Consider the following 21761-nt stretch of genomic DNA (forward strand, 5'->3'; position numbering starts at 1 on the left):
GGTGGGATTTTAGTGCAGGATTGCATGAGTGCAGCACTTCTGTGTGATGACAGGCTTCAGGGTGTGACCATGACAGTGGGTCACTCATTGGGTTTAAAACCCTCTGGTTTTAGAGGGAGAAAAGAAATCTCACTGAAGTTGAATTTTGCCTGGAAACATCTCCATTACTCTGAGGCCATTTCCTCTAATTTACTTCCCGTCTCCTAATCCCAAATATGCATATGCCTGGGAGTCAGACCCACCACGGTTTGGAGCCATTTACTACTGGGACACCCTAGCCCAATGCCTCAACCTCTCCAGCTGCAGTCCTGTGGATGAACAAATGCCCCAAAATTATTTTTGCAGAAGCTTCCCTTGATTGTGCTAGCTTCCCTCCGAGCGTGGTTATAATAACACCTAACTCAGCTGGGTATTCAGTGAGATAACATGGAGAGGGTGCGTGGCCCAGTGCCTGCCTTATAAACTGCTCAAAAACTCAGGTTTCTTCCTACTCAACCCCTTTCCTGCCCTAACCGTGGGGTTAAACACTGTCCCTTGTGGCTTCTGATGTGCCTTTTTCATCTAACAGTTTTGTATTCACTTTCTTGTAGATTATACAAAGCAAAACCTATTGAACCGGGACACAGAGTTCCAAGGGAATTAAAAGATTGTTATATTTTTTCATTCACTTAGATTCTATGTTGAAAATCGACATCTCAAATAATAAATCAGCAACAAAACACAAAAACCCAACGGCAACAACAACAACAAAACACTTCAATGAGATCGAAATGGTAAGGTGGAGACCACCAGATTTATTGGGCTTCGCTGCCCGATCTTTTTTAGTTGGCAGCCTTATTTCTTGCTTCAGGCCCAAGGAATTAAATGGATCAACGCGGGGTTTTGTATTCCAGCATTTGGAGCTCCTGGCTTTGGGAAGAGGAAGAGATTTCGGAAATCCAAGAGACAAAATATTGTTCTTACGATAAAATTCGCACAGAGGTGGGAGTGGACACAGAAACTGTAACCTGTACGATGAGAATTCTCACACGGAGGGAACCCACCCAGCCCACTAACGCTCGGCCTGGCTCCCAAAGTAACAGAATCCGAGTCTCCAGGCCAGATTTTCCCTCTAGCCATTCCTGGCCACGCAAAGCGGAGCTGCGAGCACAGAAAGGGATGTCTTCATCGCCAACCAGGATGGAACAAACCCGCCCGCTCGGGGAGTGCTGAGAACCAAAGGGTCCCTCCAACGCGGCAGCCGTCAGCATGACTTGACTGCCCCCATCCCGCACGGTCCGCACTCTCCAGGCGCCCCCAGCCTTTCCGGGTGCACGCGCAAGAGCCGGCGAGCCGGGGAGCTGTGCGTCCAGCAGCCTGCGGGCGGCGGTGGCCGACTGGCTGGCGGGGAGAGGGGTGGCCAGCAGCGGCGGAGGAGGAGCTGGCGCTGCAGCCGGTCCTCTCGGGCCGCGCCCCGCCCTCCGCCGCCACCTGCGCTTCCCCTCCGGGCTCTCGCGCCCCGGGGCAGTGTGGGCTCTCCTTGCCGCAGCGGCGGTATTACCGCGTCCGCCAATTAGAAGACTCGGCGTTTGGCTCCTTGGGGCGCGGGAAGAGCAGCGCCGCCTGTTCTGGCGAGTGGAGGGTGCGACGGCGCGCGTCCCTCCTCGCCGCGCTCCCCGCGACGTTCGTGGAGGGGGTTACAGAACTGCTGTGACTTTTGAGGTCCGACTACTCCTTCCGGCTAGCCTCCCAACGCGCCAGCTCGGAGAGAGGCCGGCGTGACCGGCAGGCCCAGAAGACTCGCTGCGTGGGCTCGGGACTTGGAACGTGTCCGGGAGCCCGCGGCGCTGTGCGCGCTGTTGAGTTTGGCGGCGGGGTGGGGTGTCCCCTGGCGCGAGGGGCGGAGAGGACGTTGCGCTCTGCCCCTTCGCCCGCCCCCTAGTGCTGCCCCCACTTTGAGAGTAATCGAGACTTGAGTGTGACTGCGGAGCCGCGAGGATGCGGGCCCTGGGCGCGGGTTTTTCCTCAGCTCGGCGCGATGGAGCGGGTCGGTGAGCGGAACAAAGGCGCCCGCCCCGGGGAGTCGGTCCTCGGCTGAAGACCGCGGGGCACGCGCCACGACGGCTGCCTGCGGACTAGGGTTGTGGCTGTGCGGCCCGAGGCGCGGCGCGCTCCTCCGCGGGCGGGCGGCGAACCCTGAGCCCGGCACCTGCGCGCCGCTCCTGCTGCGGCGCCGGGGCAGCCCCGCCTGCCGGCCCGCGGGCCCCGGGGGTCCGCTGCGCTGGCAGCCCCGCTCCCGGTGACCCAAGGTCCAGCGGCGAACCACTTGGTGGTGCAGAGGAGAGACCCCCGGCCCTTCGGCAAGAAGCCGAGGCGCCTGCTAGGGGCCGCGCGCCGTGGACTGAGCAGGCATCATCTCTGGGAGCACTTCTGCAGACCGAAGCCTCCAGTGTGAGCCATCTAGCTCTCCCCGCGACCGCCCGGACCTCCCAACCGTCTCCGCTGCTCTAGCCGCCGTGCCGTGGGGCCGGGAGCGGCTGGGATCCTCGCCAGACGTCCGGAGCGCGAGGCTCGCACGGCCCCCGGCTGCCCCGCGCCTCGCCGGAGCCCGAGGGGGCGCGGGTCCGGGGCGAGGGCCGACCGGGCGTGTTTGATGGCTTCACTGAGAAGAGTCAAAGTGCTGTTGGTGTTGAACTTGATCGCGGTGGCCGGCTTCGTGCTCTTCCTGGCCAAGTGTCGGCCCATCTCTGTGCGCAGCGGAGACGCCTTCCACGAGATTCGGCCGCGCGCCGAGGCGGCCAACCTCAGCGCGCAGAGCGCCAGCCCCATACAGGATGCGGTCCTGAAGCGCCTCTCGCTGCTCGAGGACATTGTTTACCGGCAACTGAATGGTAAGGACGCGCGCGGTTGCCCACAGGGCTCGGCGCGGGCGGGCCGGGCACCGGGTTTCCCCCGGAGGCCCTGCGCGCGGTGCGGGAGGCAAGCGCCTCCTGGCTCCTCTGCGCCCTTTTACTCTTCCTGCCCAGTCTCGGCCAGGAGGCCAGGGCTCCTGGAAAGAATTACCCGTTTCTTTTCTGTTCTCCAGCTGTAAGTTTGCTTTTATCGTGGAAACACGTCAGCACAGCTGGCTCCCGGTCTCTGCGTGCAGGAATGATTACCTGGCCGCTCCGGCCCAAGTGCGGAAAGTAGACGTGCGGCCAAATGGGACTGGAGGCGCAGGCGACTTAAGGGAGGAAAGAGCTCTTACAGCTTAGCGTTTGGTGGGGTCGGACAGGGGAGGGACATTGGCCTGCTTAAATGTCTGCAAAAGTCAAGGCCTCAGGTCTGGCGCTAACGCGCTTCGGTAGTAGGTTGGAGGAATGTTATCTGTCTAGGAGGCGGGCTGCAGGCTAGCAGTGAGGACTCCTCCCTTCCCGCAGCTGCCTTGGAGAACCTGCTATTAAAGACACGCTCGGATTCTCCCGAGAGAGCTGCCCGAGGGCAATTGTTAAAGTTTGAGGTGGGTTGGGGAAGCAGGATTTCAGAGAGTGTAGCAAAGAGAGGTGTACCATCCAATCAGTGATAGTTGTCAGAGTCTGCCCCCTATAAAACGTTCTCCTCAGCGCTTCAGGAGAAGAGGGAGACTTTTAATATACCCTGGTCACATCTGGTCCAGGAACTGATGGCTCATTGGACATTTGCTGCCCCCAAAATCAGAGTATTACTCACTTGAGTATGGACAGCTCTCCAGGGTCCATGTGACTGGTATCCAAGTCAGAGTCAAGGCTACCACCTCCCTTGCTGAGCTTCTAACTCATGTCCTCATGGTAATTCCGGAGCTACTGATAGTCATAAAAATAATGATAATAATTAGTGGTGGAATTGTTATTGTGCCAGACACAGTGCCAAGACTGTTCCAAGTGCGTTATCTCGCTGAGTGGTCACATCAGTCCAGGGTGGTTCTTTCCTTTCCCCGTATCAGAAATAAGAAAAGGAGGCTTGGAGGGGTTAACTGAGTTGCCTGATGTCCTGCTGCTAGTAAGTGGTAGAGTCTGGAGTCAGAACCCCATGTCTGGTTGACCAAAGAGCCTGTGTTCTTGACAACTTCTATCTACTGTCTCCTCCTAGGTATAAGGAGTATTCATTTTGATTACAAGAAGGTTCTGCATTAGTAAGACCTGACTCAGCTACTGTCCTACCTGCATTTGCAGCAAGAAACCAGTCCAGTGGCAGGCAGGGCGAAGGGTGTCACCATATTGTCTTCTTTCTGCTTTCCAGCGCTCCCTCTGGGTCCTTCCTGGTGGGAGGGGGTCAGATTTCCAAGCACCCTCTGAAAGGACCCCTTGGTTTTCTTGATATCATTCAGCAAGTATCCGGGGGGTACCTTGAACTTGTATCTGCAGTGGGACGCTGCAATCCCACTGACCCCTTGTAGGTAGCGGGGCCCAGCTGTAGGTGTGGCCTGGCTGTAGGTGTCCCCTGTGGGGTTCTTGTGGGAGCTCTTCTCCTGAGTGTTGGAGAACCAAGGCACAGAATGAAACAAAAGCCCACAGTTCATCTCTGGAGGAATTAGATGCTTATGGGATGGGCCTTATTATTTTACACAGATCTGTGCCGTAGACCAATCCTTAAGACCCAAAAGAGAGAGTGCAAGATAGCTGGTTCCCTCAAGTGTCAGGCTGTACCCAGGGACACAAGTCGTTTCAATTAGGAAATGAAATATGATATACCCCCGCCCACCCAGTGCCCCAAATAAAAATAATAAAATTCTAAAGGGTATTTACTAAGTGCCACTAAGACGCAGGGACTCGTTGTCTTTCCAGCAACCCTAGGAGATGGGTGCTGATACTTCCCCCTAAGTAGCTTGCTCACAGCCACCCAGCTAGGGGATGACAGAGCTGGGAATTGAACTTGGACAGTCTGGTGCCAGGATTGAGGTTCTCAGCTGCTGCACTGGCGTGTCTCAACCTTTGGCATGTGTCAGGGTCACGTGGAGGGCCTGTTAAGATGCAGATTTCTAGGCCCAACCGAAGAATCTCAGATTAAGTAGATCTGGGTGGGGACCCGAGACTTTGCATCTCCGACAAGCTTGTGGCCTGGACCATGGCCCAGTGCCCTCTACTGCCTATGCCAGGTGGAGTAAAGAGGAAAATCCATTTGCCTGTTGGTTGGAGTGGGGGTGGGGACTTCTGGGAAGCTGTGAGTTTGCTTCAGATGGGCTGGGGTTCGGCTTCTTTCCTTGTATACTCCCCTGCCTGGTAAGCGATTCCCTGGGGGTTTGGGGCTGTCCTCCACTTGGGACTGCTTGGGTTGGGTTGGGTTGGGTTGGGTGTGGTGGGGTGGGAAGATGAGTTTTCTTTACCTGCAGTCTCTGAGGAAGGCTGGGTTGAGAACTTTTCCTGGGCAAGCCGGGAATTCAGGCTAGCTGTTCTCTTCCTGGCTGGCCAGTGTCATTTGTAACGACCCTCCTGATCTCCACCCCACCCCCCAGCGCTCCATCCTCTGCCTGTGCTGGTTTTGGGTAAAGCGTGCCCCACCTGTTGATACCGCAGGCCTGCCGGGGTCTCCTGCTGTGGCGGGAGAGTGCCTGGGAGATGGGACCTGGATTCCCGTGTCCACTGGCTCTGCAGCCTGTCTCCACCTCTTGCTACTGAAGGAGGAGAAGGTAACCTTGACCTTGGTGCTCTTTATTCCTCAGGGATTAATGGAGGGCTCGAGAGAGCCCGGCACTGGGCACATAGGAGGAACAGAGCCACTTGGGTCCAGCCCCTTGGGTACCAAGTGGGAGCTGGTGTTTCAATGATGCCTCCGATTTCTCAGACCTTTCCAGTGGACCCTTATGAAATTCAAGCAGGAGGGACACAGCACAGCCATCTCCAGTGTTCTCTCACTCCTGGAACGTTTCCTTGGGTGTCCTGAGAGGGGCCCCTGCACTGGGGGGGCCAGGGATGACCCAGACTTCCTCAGAACTGGCCTCTCCGCTAAGACTCTCAGTGCCTGCCTTTTGAAAATCAGTTACACGTTTTTATGGTTTTGTTTTTCTTAATATAGGCTGAAAAGGACACTTGAAAGGGAAAGTGGAAAAGCTGGTATGGAGGGGAAAGCACACAGAGATGAGTTCATTTTTGTCCCTCCAGACTCTCTTGCACCTGCCCTTCCATTCTTTCCGTGAGGCTGCGTCTGCTGCCCCCTCACTGTTGCTGCAGGACCCTTTAACCCAGGGCCCTGCCGCCCCTCCTTTCTGTGTTTCCAGCTGTCTGCGTGGAAAGCACCGCTTCCAAAGGGCCCAAGACCTTCCGGTGGTTTTGTGTTTCCTAAGGAACCATGGTCAAACCTGGAGGCTGACAGTCAGGCCCGCCGCCCGCCCCCCCCCCAACCCCACCCCATGTTCCCGCCCTGGCCCAGTGCCTCGGCCTCTTCGAGCAAGACTGATCTACTTTGCTGAAATAACCCTGCATTTGTCTTACGATGTAGCCTCCATGTTTCAGCCCCCGTCTTTGAGAAGTGCTAGCTGTCCTGGTTTGCTCTCCCCGCCTCCTTTCTGCATCCATCCATCCTTTAAAGCTTGGCTCAAGGTCACCACCTGGGGGTGGGCAGTGGTGCGAAGCCACACGGTCTGAGCTCTCCCTGCTCCAGGGTGCTTGAAGCTTTCTTTTCTGTGTCCATTTGCACCCATGGCTTTGACTTTTGTGCCTCGATGGCTTTATCTTTTGAGTGCAGAACTGGACTGCAGGCTTTTTAAGGTCTCGAACCATATATTGGGTTATTTAATACCACCTCCATCCTTCAACATGTGTCACAGCACCTTGTACATAATGTGGGCACCAAAGGTGTATTGGTTGATTAATCGGATGGGAGCTAGTTTTAGGAGGTAAATGATAGCCACAGAGGAAATAACCTTGACATTGTAAAGGCTGGATTGGGTTGGGTGGATGTGGTGAGGGGAATGAGTTGGGAAGACTTAGCTGGGGGGACTGAGTGTGAGGTAGCCATCTTGCCTGTACCATCCTGTCCCCGCCATCTTGCCTGTGCCGTCCTGTCCCCGCCGTCTTGCCTGTGCCATCTTGAGGCTGCTCTGGTCCTTCACCAGATCCTGACTAATGAGCATCAGACCCTTGGGAGGACCCTGGAAGTGAAGCAGTTCCCAGGTTAGGGACCAGCACGTTTCAGTATGTTTCCTTTGAATGTGTGATTTTATCATGATGGTTTTATGTTCCTTTCTTTCTCTAGAATGAAATTAATTCATGTTTTATTGTGGAAATTTTGGAAAATGCAAAACGATTATACAGAAGAAAATAATACCGTGTTAAATTTTTCTTTTTTAAATCGTGGTTTTGTACTGGCATAAGGAAAATGGACACAGGGATAGATTTCTTGTTAGAATTCCCGTGTAACTCTGTACAGGGCTTTTGGCTGTCTGTTACCTTCTGAGGAAGTTACTGGTTTCTCTCATTTTAGAGCTGAGAAAAGTGAGACACAGAGATACTGTGTCACTTAGCTGGGATGACACAGCAAGCGAGGGGCAGAGTCAAGATTCCTGAATATCACGGTACCTTTCCCAGGTCCAGCATCCCCTTGATGGGGCAGGCAGCGTGAAGGTCCTGTGCCCCATGCAAGCCCCGAGCCCTGGCTGGTGACCCCGTCCCTCACCTGCACCCCCGTGCGGTGAATCACAGGGGCACGTGTGGCTGCTTCGTCCAGTAAACCCCGGGCCCCGCTGTCATAAGAGGAAATGCAGTCGATTGAGGTTAGGTTCCAAATTTAGTTTTCAGAAGGATATTGAATAGAAGTAGGGTTGCTCGAAGAAATTGAATATCTTTGCGGGCATGGAGAGAAGTCAAAATTACCCAGCCCAGTCCTGCCTCCAAGCCACACAGGCAGATGAAGCTGGAGTCGGAGTTGCAGAAAACCAGCACGTTCCCAAACAACCCACGTGCAGCCCACCCAGCCTGCCTCATCAGCCACGCCCACCAGGCGGGGAGAGTGAGTTGGTGCAGAGGGACAGAGGCAGAGATGTGCTCTGTGGGCCTCCCAGTTGGCGCCAGAAGGAGAGGGATCGTGTGTTGAAAGCATCTCTTCCTGGATGCCAGAGCTGGCCTTGAGCTGTTTCCTCTTCCCTGGAATATACATATGCTTATATAGACTATTGAGCCGGAATGTACCAGCGTTTCCAATGGGAAGGAGGTAAAGGGGAAGAGGGCAGAGGGTGTATGTTTGTATTAAAATCCCTCCTTGGAGTGAGCATCAGAAGGAAACCAGGGCAATGCGAGCCTTAGGTGTTGCGTGCAGACCTTCCTCAGGGCCTGGTGGCTGGCAGGGGCTCAGGTGTGTGGAAGCCTGGTCAGCAGAGCCAGAGCCTGGGTGCCGGAGGGACGCTCACTTCTTTTACCTCCGATGGACTGATCACATCTGGTGGCTCCTGGAGAGATGGGGAGCCCAGTTCTTGGAAAACCCTCAGATACAGGCGCATCTGTGTTGGCCAGTGTGTGTGACAGGCACCCTGCCAGCGGGGGCACCTGCCGCCTGCCCGGCCCAGAGGTAGCGGGGAGAGGCCACCAGTGTCATTCTCGAGGAAGAACTCCAACACCTGACCTTTGCTGTTGCCAAATCGGGAGTGTCCTTTGTGGACGGGAAGAAGGCTCTGTAATTAGAGCTAAGAGTGACAACGGGGAGGTGGAATGTGGGTGCAGTGAAGCCCAAGTTGAGTGAAGAAACACCTAAGATCAGAAACCTCTGAGCCTTTAAGAATAGAATATTGGGACTTCCCTGGTGGCACAGTGGTTAAGAATCCGCCTGCCAATGCAGGGGACACGGGTTCGAGCCCTGGTCCGGGAAGATCCCACATGCCGTGGAGCAACTAAGCCTGTGCGCCACAACTACTGAACCTGCACTCTAGAGCCCGTGCGCCACAACTACTGAGCCCACGTGCCACAACTACTGAAGCCTGTGCGCCTAGAGCCTGTGCTCCGCAACAAGAGAAGCCACCGCAATGAGAAGCCTGTGCACCGCAATGAAGAGTAGCCCGTGCTCATCACAACTAGAGAAATCCCGCGTGCAGCAATGAAGACCCAATGCAGCCAAAAAAAAAAAAAAGAATAGAATATTGGAAGAAGGGGTGTCCTCTTGGGTGGCAGGCAGACTAGGTTTGATTTCTGGTTCTGTCACTTATTAGCTGTGTGACCTTGGGCCAGCCTCCCCACCTCTCAGCTGTGAAATGGGGTCGCTGTGAGTCAGGATGAATTGGGATTCAAGATGTACAGCGTGAGCCACGGGGCCTGATGCGTGGCGGCTGGGAGAATGCTCACTCTTTGAAGGAAGGGATCTTGCTTGCTCGCCCCCCGTCGTCTCTCTGATGCTGAGAACTGCCCTGGCCCAGAGTAGGTGCTCAGCAGACATTTCGGGAATGAATGCATGAACCATTGTGCTACATTGAGGCAGTGTGTGGTCGTCGTTACCTGAGATGTAAATCTCAAGACGGGGCGAGGGAGGTCCTTTTCCCTCAAAGTTGCTTAGACTCTGAATTAACGTGGGATCCTTCTCTCTTCCATGCGTTTGTCTGAGGCTGAAATCTGTTTCTTTCCTCCTCCTTTCTTCCTCTCCGTCTTCTGCTTATAATGATGGTGTCTTTGGCTGACCACTCTTGAGGCTGGGGAGAAGATATGGTAGCCTCTGCATGTCAAATCCCATCACAGAAATGTTGGTCATTTCCATGTGTTTGTGAGCACTTCCTCACTGCTGGGTGTAGGCTAGATGCCAGGATACAGAGAGATGCAGATGCCACACATACTTAGACATCTGTGGTCCAGTTGGAAGGATGCGTTTGTTGTTTTACCAGGTATATGTTAGATCTCAGAGGAATATTAAATGAGTATGGGGGTGCTGAGACTTGACCTGGCAAACAGGAGGTTCTTGACCAACGTCTGTTGAACAAGAACGACAGAACTCAGAAATTTTAACACCTGGAACAGAGGACCCAGGCAGTGACACCACCTGGGGACCTGATGTGGAAGCAAATCATAGAAGATGGTCAGGGCCCAGGACTGGGAATCTGCAGGGCAACTGGCAAGGGGGATGGGTAGAGGCAGAGATGTGTGTGAGGACACAGGAACAAGTGGAACTTGTTGAGAGGACTAAGTGGAGGCTGGACCCAGCCAGGCTTCAGTCTCAGTCTGGTTTGGATGTAGTTCTGTAGACGTGGGGAGCCGTTGGGTGACAGGTCACTGAACTGATGTAAGGGGACTGATGCTGCGTTGGGGTTTAGTGTGTGCGCGAATAGGCGGGAAAGTGAGTTAGAATCCAGTAGTGGGTGGAAGATGCTGGCATCGCTGAGCCAGCCATGCCTCTGGTTCAGGGCTCAACCAGCCCTCCAATCCTCAGTGATGCCAGGTGCCCCTCACCTCAGAACCCCTCCTTGGCCACATCCTCAGCTAAGAGTCAGCATCTGGAGTTGCTCCCTTTGGGAAATCTGAATCAGCTCTCAGCACTCTGACCTGGGTGCTCCCCACCGGACCCCCAACTTCACTGAGGTGTACTCAGCCCCCAGCCATGCCCCTTTCTCTCCCTCCCTGTGGCTCCATCCTTCCACATCCAGCCTGGACAGCTCCTCCCATGGCGAGCCTGTCGGGAGTTCTTTTACCAGCTCCTCCAGGGTCCTCACCTCTGTCCACCCCTGTCCTCTCCTCTATCCACCCCGTGACCCCCTAGTCCCGGATCGGCTGATTCCCAAGGAAAGACCCACCGTGGCGGGGGTTGGCGCCCTTACGACGCACACTCTGCAGTCTTAGCTTGACCCTGAGCTTGTCTAGCACCTGATGATAGGTCTCCCTTTCTGTCCCCCATTCCTTCCTGAGCCAGAGGAAGTGGGGTGGGCTGGAGGGATTCTGCGGGAGGTGGTGATGGATGGGAGGAGTTCTCTGCTGCAAACCTGTCTCCTCCCGCCCATCCCCCGCTGCTGCTCTCAGATGACACAGAAGCCTGTCCACTCCAGCTGCCGTGGCAGCAGCCCACTGCCTGCAGGCTTTATCCCAACTGTGGCTGTTGCAGCCACAGTCCCCATAGTCTGCCTTCTGAGACCACCACCAGGCATCTGGGTCCTCTTGCATTTCATGGATCCAGCTGGAGTGCCATGTTGCAGGGTAGGACCTGCTTCCTCTGCCGAGGGGACCAGATGATGGAACTCAGAAGATCAGGGGAGCCAACTCCCCACAGGGTGACCTTTGACAATGGGGACAAGATCTCCCTCAGCAGGGAAAGCATTTCCGAATGCAGGGTAGCACTTAAAAAAAAGATGCAGGACTCACTTGGTTGAAAGACCTTCCTCTGCCTTCGTTATTACCCCTCGCAGGTCTTTAGACTGCTTGACATGTGGATGACAATTGGTTTAGCCACTGATAGAGAAGTTTTCCCTTTTAATAATGTCCCTGTCATGGCTAACTGCAGAGCCTCAGCCTTGCCATGCATGAGTAATAAACCGCGGCCGTAATTACAGGCGGCCAACAGCCACACGCCAACAAACGAGCGTGCTGACAGTTAATAGGGAGCAAGGTTCCAGAAGAGCCTCCTACCATCCCTGCCTCCAACACAATGGCTAATCGTGTGATTAGTGTTTACTGAGGGGTGTCTTGTGGTCACACGTGGCTTGTTAGGCGCTGTACCTCCCTGGTAGAAAGTGTGAGGAACAGTCAGGAGACCAGGTTCTAGTTCTCTGTATTTCTAGGGACCAAAGTGTATAAATAAAAGCGACGTGACTTTAGGGTCTTTTAACTCTCAGATTTTGAATAATACCCCCTTCCACCCACCCCATCCTATTAAAATCTCATGCATTCTCCAAGACCAATTCAGAAGCCGTTTATTCCCCGAAACCTTCCCTGCCACTTTTTTGGAATTAATTGTTCCTTCTTCTGGGCTCTGATTGTACTCTGTATGGGTCTGCTTTTATTTTTTTGAATTTTATTTTATTTATTTATTTTTTATACAGTAGGTTCTTATTAATTATCTATTTTATACATATTAGTGTATATGTGTCAATCCCAATCACCCAATTCACCCCCCCCCCCACACACACTTTCCCCCCTTGGTGTCCATACATTTGTTCTCTACATCTGTGTCTCAATTTCTGCCCTGCTAACCGGTTCATCTGTACTATTTCTCTAGGTTCCACATATATGTGTTAATATACAGTATTTGTTTTTCTCTTTCTGACTTACTTCACTCTGTCTGACAGTCTCTAGATCCATCCACGTCTCTACAAATGACCCAATTTCATTCCTTTTTATGGCTGAGTAATATTCCATTGTATATATGTACCACATCTTCTTTATCCATTCGTCTGTTGATGGACATTTAGGTTGCTTCCATGCCCTGGCTATTGTAAATAGTGCTGCAGTGAACATTAGGGCGCATGTGTCTTTTGAATGACGGTTTTCTCTGGGTATATGCCCAGTAGTGGGATTGCTGGGTCATATGGTAATTCTACTTTTAGTTTTTTAAGGAACCTCCCTACTGTTCTCCATAGTGGCTGCATCAATTTACATTCCCACCAACAGTGCAAGAGGGTTCTCTTTTCTCCACACCCTCTCCAGCATTTGTTGTTTGTAGATTTTCTGATGATGCCCATTCTGACTGGTGTGAGGTGATGCCTCATTGTAGTTTTGATTTGCATTTCTCTAATAATTAGTGATGTTGAGCAGCTTTTCATGTGCCTCTTGGCCATTTGTGTACCTTCTTTGGAGAAATGTCTATTTAGGTCTTCTGCCCATTTTTGGATTGGGTTGTTTGTTTTTTTAATATTGAGCTGCATGAGCTGTTTATGCATTTTGGAGATTAATCCTTTGTCTGTTGATTCATTTGCAAATATTTTCTCCCATTCTGAGGATTGTCTTTTCGTCTTGTTTATAGTTTCCTTTGCTGTGCAAAAGCTTTTAAGTTTCATTAGGTCACATTTGTTTACTTTTGTTTTTATTTCCATTACACTAAGAGGTGGATCACAAAAGATCTTGCTGTGATTTATTTCAAAGAGTGTTCTTCCTATGTTTTCCTCTAAGAGTTTTATAGTGTCCGGTCTTACATTTAGGTCTCTAATCCATTTTGAGTTTCTTTTTGTGTATGGTGTTAGGGAGTGTTCTAATTTCATTCTTTTACACGTAGCTGTCCAGTTTTCCCAGTACCACTTATTGAAGAGACTGTCTTTTCTCCATTGTATATCCTTGCCTCCTTTGTCATAGATTAGTTGACCATATGTGCATGGGTTTATCTCTGGGCTTTCTATCCTTTTCCGTTGATCTGTATTTCTGTTTTTGTGCCAGTACCATATTGTCTTGATTACTGTAGCTTTGTAGTATAGTCTGAAGTCAGGGAGTCTGATTCCTCCAGCTCTGTTTTTTTCCTCAAGATTGCTTTGGCTATTCGGGGTCTTTTGTGTCTCCATACAAATTTTAATATTTTTTGTTCTAGTTTTATAAAAAATGCCATTGGTAATTTGATAGGGATTGCATTGAATCTGTAGATTGCTTTGGGTAGTATAGTCATTTTCACAGTATTCATCCTTCCAATCCAAGAACATGTTATATCTCTCAAACTGTTTGTGTCATCTTTGATTTCTTTCATCAGTGTCTTATAGTTTTCTGAGTACAGGTCTTTTACCTCCTTAGTTAGGTTTATTCCTAGGTATTTTATTCTGTTTGTTGCAGTGGTGCATGGGATTGTTTCCTTAATTTCTCTTTCTGATCTTTCATTGTTAGTGTATAGGAATGCAAGAGATTTCTGTGCATTAATTTTGTACCCTGCAACTTTACCAAATCCATTGATTAGCTCTAGTAGTTTTCTGGTGGCATCTTTATGATTATCTATATATAGTATCATGTCATCTGCAAACAGTGACAGTTTTACTTCTTCTTTTCCAATTTGTATTCCTTTTATTTCTTTTTCTTCTCTGATTGCTGTGGCTAGGACTTCCAAAACTATGTTGAATAAAGTGGTGAGAGTGGACATCCTTGTCTTGTTACTGATCTTAGAGGAAATACTTTCAGTTTTTCACCATTGAGAATGATGTTTGCTGTGGGTTTGTCATATATGGCCTTTATTATGTTGAGGTAGATTCCCTCTATGCCCACTTTCTAGAGAGTATTTATCATAAATGGATGTTGAATTTTGTCAAAAGCTTTTTCTGCATCTACTGAGATAATCATATGGTTTTTCTCCTTCAATTTGTTAATATGGTGTATCACATTGATTGATTTGCATATTTTGAAGAATCGTTGCATCCTTGGGATAAATCCCACTTGGTCATGGTGTATGATCCTTTTAATGTGTTGTTGGATTCTGTCTGCTAGGATTTTGTTGAGGACTTTTGCATTTATATTCATCAGTGATATTGGTCTGTAATTTTCTTTTTTTGTAGTATCTTTGTCTGGTTTTGGTATCAGGGTTATGGTGGCCTCATTGAATGAGTTTGGGAGTGTTCCTTCCTCTACAGTTTTCTGTTAGAGTTTGAGAAGGATGGGTGTTAGCTGTTCTCTAAATGTTTGATACAGTTCACCTCTGAAGCCATCTGGTCCTGGACTTTTGTTTGTTGGAAGATTTTTAATTAGTTTCAATTTCATTACTTGTGATTGGTTGGTTCATATTTTCTATTTCTTCCTGGTTCAGTCTTGGAAGATCTACCTTTCTAAGAATTTGTCCATTTCTTCCAGGTTGTCCATTTTTATTGGAATATAGTTGCTTGTAGTAGTCTCTTAGGATGCTTTGTATATCTGCGGTGTCTGTTGTAACTTCTTTTTCATTTCTAATTTTATTGATTTGAGTCCTCTCCCTCTTTTTCTTGATGAGTCTGGCTAAAGGTTTATCAATTTTGTTTATCTTCTCAAAGAACCAGCTTTTAGTTTTATTAATCTTTACTATAGTTTTCTTTGTTTCTATTTCATTTATTTCTGCTCTGATCTTTATGATTTCTTTGCTTCTGCTGACTTTGGGTTTTGTTTGTTCTTCTTTCTCTAGTTCCTTTAGGTGTAAGGTTAGGTTGTTTATTTGAGATGTTTCTTTTTTCTTGAGGTACGATTGTATTGCTGTAAACTTCCCTCTTAAAACTGCTTTTGCTGCATCCCATAGGTTTTGGATCATCATGTGTTCATTGTCATTTGTCTCTAGGTATTTTTTGATTTCCTCAGTGATCTCTTGGTTATTTAGTAACGTATTGTTTAGCTTCCATGTGTCTTGTGTTTTTTACGTTTTTTCCCCTGTAATTTATTTCTAATCTCAGAGCATTGTGGTCAGAAAAGATGCTTGATATGATTTCTATTTTCTTAAATTTACTAAGCCTTGATTTGTGACCCAAGATGTGATCTATCCTGGAGAATGTTCTGTGTGCACTGGAGAAGAAAGTGTAATCTGCTGTTTTGGGATGGAATGTCCTATAAATATCAATTAAATCTATCTGGTCTATTGTATCATTTAAAGCTTGTGTTTCCTTATTCATTTTCTGTCTGGATGATCTGTCCATTGGTGTAAGTGAGGTGTTAAAGTCCCCTACTATTATTGTGTTACTGTCAATTTCCTCTTTTATAGCTGTTAGCATTTGCCTTATGTATTGAGGTGCTCCTATGTTGGGTGCATATATATTTATAATTGTTACATCTTCTTTTCGGATTGATCCCTTGATCATTATGTAGTGTCCTTCCTTGACTCTTGTAACATTCTTTATTTTAAAGTCTATTTTGTCTGATATGAGTATTGCTACTCCAGCTTTCTTTTGACTTCCATCTGCATGGAATATCTTTTTCCATCCCCTCACTTTCAGTCTGTATGTGTCCCTAGGTCTGAAGTGGGTCTCTTGTAGACAGCATATATATGGGTCTTGTTTTTGTATCCATTCAGTGAGCCTGTGTCTTTTGGTTGGAGCATTTAATCCATTCACATTTAAGGTAATTATTGATATGTATGTTCCTATTACCATTTTCTTAATTGTTTTGGGTTTGTTCTTGTAAATCCTTTTCTTTTGTGTTTCCCACTTAGAGAAGTTCCTTTAGCATTTGCTCTAGAGCTGGTTTGCTGTTGCTGAATTCTCTTAGCTTTGTCTTGTCTGTAAAGCTTTTGATTTCTCTGTCGAATCTGAATGACATCTTTGCCGGGTAGAATAATCTTGGTTGTAGCTTCTTCCCTTTTGTCACTTTAAATATGTCATGCCACTCTCTTCTGGCTTGTAGAGTTTCTGTGGAGAAATCAGCTGTTAACCTTATAAGAGTTCCCTTGTATGTTATTTGTCATTTTTCCCTTGTTGCTTTTAATAATTTTTCTTCTTTTTTAAACACCTTTATTGGAGTGTAATTGCTTTACAATGGTGTGTTAGTTTCTGATTTATAACAAAGTGACTCAGCTATACATATATCCCCATATCTCCAATAATTTTTCTTTGTCTTTAATTTTTGTCAGTTTGATTACTATATGTCTCAGTGTGTTTCTCCTTGGCTTTATCCTGCCTGGGACTCTCTGCACTTCTTGGACTTGGGTGGCTATTTCCTTTCCCATGTTAGGGAAGTTTTCGACTATAATCTCTTCAGATATTTTCTCAGGTCCTTTCTCTCTCTCTTCTCCTTCGGGGACCCCTATAATGTGAATGTTGGTGCATTTAATGTTGTTCCAGAGGTCTATTAGGCTGTCTTCATTTCTTCTCATTCTTTTTTCTTTGTTCTGTGGCAGTGAATTCAACCATTCTGTCTTCTAGGTCACTTATTCATTCTTCTGCCTCAGTTATTCTCCTGTTGATTCCTTCTAGTGTTTTTTCATTTCAGTTACTGTATTATTCATCTCTGTTTGTTCTTTAATTCTTCTAGGTGTTTGTTCTTTAATTCTTCTAGGTCTTTGTTAAACATTTCTTGCATCTTCTCAATGTTTGCCTCTGTTCATTTTCTGAGATCCTGGATCATCTTCAGTATCATTATTCTGAATTCTTTTTCTGGAAGGTTACCTGTGTCCACTTCATTTAGTTGTTTTTGTGGGGTTCTGTCTTATTCCTTCATCTGGTACATAGTCCTTTGCTTTTTCATTTTGTTTGTCTTTCTGTAAATTTGGTTTTCATTCCTCAGACTGCAGGATTGCAGTTCTTCTTACTTCTGCTCTCTGCCCTCTGGGTCTGCTTTTAGCTGTTTTTTTTTTTGTTTTTTTTTGTGGTACGTGGGCCTCTTACTGTTGTGGCCTCTCCCACTGTGGAGCACAGGCTCTGGACGTGCAGGTTGAGCGGCCATGGCTCACGGGCCTAGCTGCTCCTGGCATGTGGGATCTTCCCGGACCGGGGCACGAATCTGTGTCCCCTGCACCAGCAGGCGGACTCTCAACCATTGCGCCACCAGGGAAGCCCTTAGCTGTTTTTTAAAAATTATTTATTGATTTATTTATTTTTGGCTTTGTTGGGTCTTCGTTGCTGCATGTGGGCTTTCTCTAGTTGCAGTGAGCCGGGGCTACTCTTTGTTGTGGTGCGCAGGCTTCTCATTGTGGTGGCTTCTCTTGTTTCAGAGCATGGGCTCTAGGCACATGGGCTTCAGTAGTTGTGGTGTGCAGGCTCAGTACTTGTAGCTCGTGGGCTCTAGAGCACAGGCTCAGTAGTTGTGGCACATGGGCCCTGTTCCTCTGCAGCATGTGGGATCTTCCTGGACCAGGGCTCGAACCCCTGTCCCCTGCATTAGCAGGTGAATTGTTAACCACCGTGCCACTAGGGTAGTCCCTTTTAGCTGTTGTTTATCTGTGCCTTGCATTAGAATGAATCATTTACATGGTAACAGTTTGCAAGAGAATAGGTTTTATTCATTTAAAAATTATTGTTATTTATTTATTTTTTATTGAGTAACAGTTGATGTACAATATTATATAAGTTAACAGGTGTATAACGTAAGAATTCATAATTCTTAAAGGTTATACTCCAGTTATAGTTATTATAAAACGTTGGCTATATGCCGTGTGTTGTACAATATATCCCTGTAGTTTATTTATTTTACATGTAATAGTTTGTACTTCTTAATCTCCTAACCCTATCTTGCCCCTCTCCCATTCTGTCTCCCCACTGGTAACCAGTCAGTTCTCAATATCTGTGACTGTTTTTTTTTCTTTGTTATATTTGCTTGTTTGTTTTATTTTTTAGATTCTGCATATAAATGATATCATAGAGTATTTGTCTTTCTCTGTCTGACTTATTTCACTAAGCCTTATATCCTCCAAGTCCATCCATGTTGCTGCAAAGGACAAAATTTGATTCTTTTTTATGGCTGAGTAGTATTCCTGTGTATATTTTAAAATCCTTCTCCATGTCATTTAGGAGTTAATTCATCAGAAAGTAACTTGTTCTCACTTAGCAAGTGCAGAAGTAGTGGTCACCAGTATTGGTTTAGAACCATGAAGTCATCATGATGACATTATAATGTCATAGTTCATTATATTTCCTTGTTTTTTTCTCATGGTTACAAGATGGCTGTGGTAGTTGCAGTCATTGCATCATTGTACAAGGTAGGAAGTACTGTACCACTGGCCACATCTCCTATTGTTTAATCAGGAAAGAAAATCTTTTCCAGAAGTCTTCCTGGTAGGCTCATGTGGTCCAGACAATGGCCACACGACTAACCTTGCTTTAAGACAACAGTGGCTTTTCAGAGAAAGTAAGTATGGTGGAGGCCAAAGAGAAGGAGAGAAGGGATGGTGTTTGCATTGTGAATCTGTGGTGTCTGCCATCCTCTCTCCACCCCCAATACCTTCTCAGCAAATATTAAAATGAAGCAAGACTCTTTGTTCTCTGGAAATTCAGTGAACTAGAATACTAAGTCCGTGGGCATTCTGGTTAACTTGGATTTGACCTGAAGCCGTCTCATAGGTTGACACCACCATGTGTAATCATATTTCTTCAATGCTAAGGTGCACACTTTTACATCTCTGAAATTGAGATTCATTTGATGATCAGTGATGTGTCATAGTTTAATTGGCGGCACTTCCCCCCTTTCTTGGTGCATAAAAATAGTGCCACTTGCAATTGAAGGCATCTTAGATTTGATGAAACCCAATATATGGACTTTGTAAATACGCAGGCGTACTGTAGTGTGTCGTATGCAGTATTTTTATTGGCATCTAATGCATATCCAGTGTTCTGTGTTGCTTAATTCAACATCAGACCTGTGTACACTATTATACCCATTTTGCAGTTGAGGAAGCTGAAACTCAGAGAAATCAGTTGTCCAGAGACACCCACCAGCTGCCTTTCTGTGTCTTCCTTTGTGAAGTTGGCATTTGCTGACTTCTGGGCATGGGACTCAGTCCCAAGTAGTGTTGGTGGCCGGTCCAGGGATTGCAGAGGGGTGGGCGTGGGAGTGCGGTGACAGGAGGGCAGCAGGGACCCTTGCTTCCCTTAGGCTTAGCAGCTACTGATGTGTAAAGTTGTAAAGCTGTTAATTCTAGAGCTCTAAATTATGCTGTGTGAGCCTTAGATCCCGCCCATAATTAGAACAAAATGTGAGAAAAGTGAAATTGCTATTAATTGAAAGGTTTTGCTTGTATTTGCAAGGGAATTGGCACAACAAGAGTGCTAACAAGTGTGCATTGTTAATTTCTTCTTCATTTGGGCAACTCTCAGCAGGCCTCAGGCAGGCTTTGTTCTTGACTTCTGCCCTGTGTCCTCCCTACCATTGAATCTTCATCTTATGGGTATCATGGTGGCTTTAATTGGGCAAGATGCAGTGTAATCTTCTGATGGTCATATTTTACTGGATACCAAGCCTTGAGTAGGAGCCACACCATGCGGCTAAGGGCCCAGGCCCAAGAGTTGTGTGTGTGTGGGGGGGGGCGGGGGGGTTCAAAGCTGTGTGTCAACATGAAGCTGATGCAGATGACTGATGTGGTTCCCGCATGTCTAGAAGGTACGCCCTTTGGCCCAATGCACCCTTCTTCTCTTTCCTGTTCACCGTCTTGATCTAGGCCACAGACCTGGGTTGACGTGTGCAGTGTAGAACTCTCATTTGGAGTTCCTAGAAGGGTGGGGGCAATCTTTCTTATGGAATCATTTATACCAGATCAGGGTCTGGGTTAGAGAAGCTGATATCAGGCAGCCTAGAACTACCTTTGTCTCTAGTTGGGGTGGCAGAGTCAATGCCATGTTCACCAGGAGATTGTCTCTTCCTCTTGGGCACAGAGTGAATCTTCACGCTCCCCGCAGTTAGGTGGGGGGCATGTGATTGAGTTCTGGGCATTGGAAGATGGGAGGAAGTGATGTCTGCCACTGTCAGACCTGGCCCACAAAATATCCTGTGGGGTCGTACATGCCTTCCCTCCTTACCTTCCTGTGGTAGCCTTGGAGTCTACCTGTTGGTGGCATACAAGATGGAAGGATCCTCAGTCCCTGAATGACTGTGTGGAACAGAGTATCATCCCATCCTCCCCAGCTCTCTCTTGATATCTCTGTGCATTGGACATTTGTGTTAAGCCATTGAGATCTTGGAGCTTATCTGTTACGACAGCTAGTGTTAATCATCCTGACTAATTCAATTAGGCAGGTTTTGGAACACTAGTCTCCCTGAGTCACAGGACAATCTCTCTTCATCCTTGATTAATGTATCAGCAAATACTGAACGCTAAGTTGGGTGGTGTAAGGCGGTTGAATTAAAAACCACCCGGCTCCAGACCTGCTTCTCTGTCTCTGCTGTTGGCTTTAAGAAAGCAGTCTTATTTCTCAGTGTCCCAATGTTCTATTTACAGAATGATGGAATGATTATAATCATACACTACTTATGCTCCATGTTGGAGCTTAGGGATAAGTATTGAAATATGGCTAAGTTGTTTGCAATTATAAACAACTAAATAGTACATGCATTGTCTTTATTACGCCTTTGCCTGTTAGGAACTGGCATTTTTCAAGATGAGACAAACTGAAGAGGTTAGTTTAAGAATTAGCAGTTAAAAAAATCATGATCTTTGCCGCCACTGCATTTTAAATCATGCAAACATTTACGTTTGTGCCAAAGTTCCACAGTTTCCTTTAGAGCAATTACTGAAATGCATTCACAAAATAAAAATGGAGTTCAGGGAAGAATATTGAAGAGCTCTTTAATGATGTTAAAAACTTTGCTAATTTGCCAAGTTGTTCTAAAATTCACTTCAATTTTGTTTTCCTTCCTACCTACCCATCTTCCTGCAATTGAACTGATTCCAGGAGATTTGAAGAAAGGGTCTGAAACTAATATTAAAATACACAAATCTCATGAAATATCATTTCAAGAGCCTTTTCCTTTTCCTTCCTTAGCTGAAGGTGAACACTCAGGAAGGTCTAAGGACCCTCGAGCTGTGTTTACTTGCACAAAGCAGTTTGGGGAGAAAACAAAAGCTAAACAGTAGTTACCAAGGGGTGGTTCGGATTCAGTTCTTTCCTTATGTTGCTCTTTGGTAGCTTATATGCATAGGCCCTTGGGGAGGAGTAGACTGCCTTAATTTCTTCATCTTCATCCTCCTTACTCAGATCTCAGCTTGGCTCAACTGCAGCCAGCGAAGGGCTTGTGGTTCCCCCAGCATCACTGCTCCATGGGTATTCCAGCTTCCCATGGGTCCTGGGGATCCAGTTCCATCCATCCTCTTCTCCACCAGAAAGGATCTAGTGTAATGGTGCACATTTTCATGAGAGTAAGTTCATGGTTACCTCTTACGGATGAATCTCTTGAAAGCCTAATCTTCAGTAGAGAAAGTTCAATAGCATTGAGTTCCAGGCAAGAGGTAAAGATGCAACCCTGACCCCGACAGTTGACCCCACCAGCTACTTCCCTAACCAGATGACCTCTGGGAGGGTG

General features: G+C 47.7%; 1 protein-coding gene across 2 annotated transcripts in view; it reads left to right on the forward strand.

Moving 5' to 3' along the window:
- Positions 1-1069: 1069 nt before the first annotated feature.
- GALNT17 (polypeptide N-acetylgalactosaminyltransferase 17) overlaps positions 1070-21761 on the forward strand; it is a 443347-nt gene continuing 422655 nt past the window's right edge. The window contains exon 1 of one of the 2 annotated variants that reach the window (XM_073792034.1): positions 1070-2870. In XM_073792034.1, coding sequence (XP_073648135.1) covers positions 2633-2870 — 238 coding nt within the window. In that variant the 5' untranslated portion in view covers positions 1070-2632. The remainder of the gene's footprint in view (positions 2871-21761) is intronic. The other variant, XM_033839681.2, reaches the window with a different exon arrangement.

The sequence above is a fragment of the Tursiops truncatus genome, chromosome 15 (assembly GCF_011762595.2).
Source record: "Tursiops truncatus isolate mTurTru1 chromosome 15, mTurTru1.mat.Y, whole genome shotgun sequence".
In the NCBI taxonomy this organism is placed as follows: domain Eukaryota; kingdom Metazoa; phylum Chordata; class Mammalia; order Artiodactyla; family Delphinidae; genus Tursiops; species Tursiops truncatus.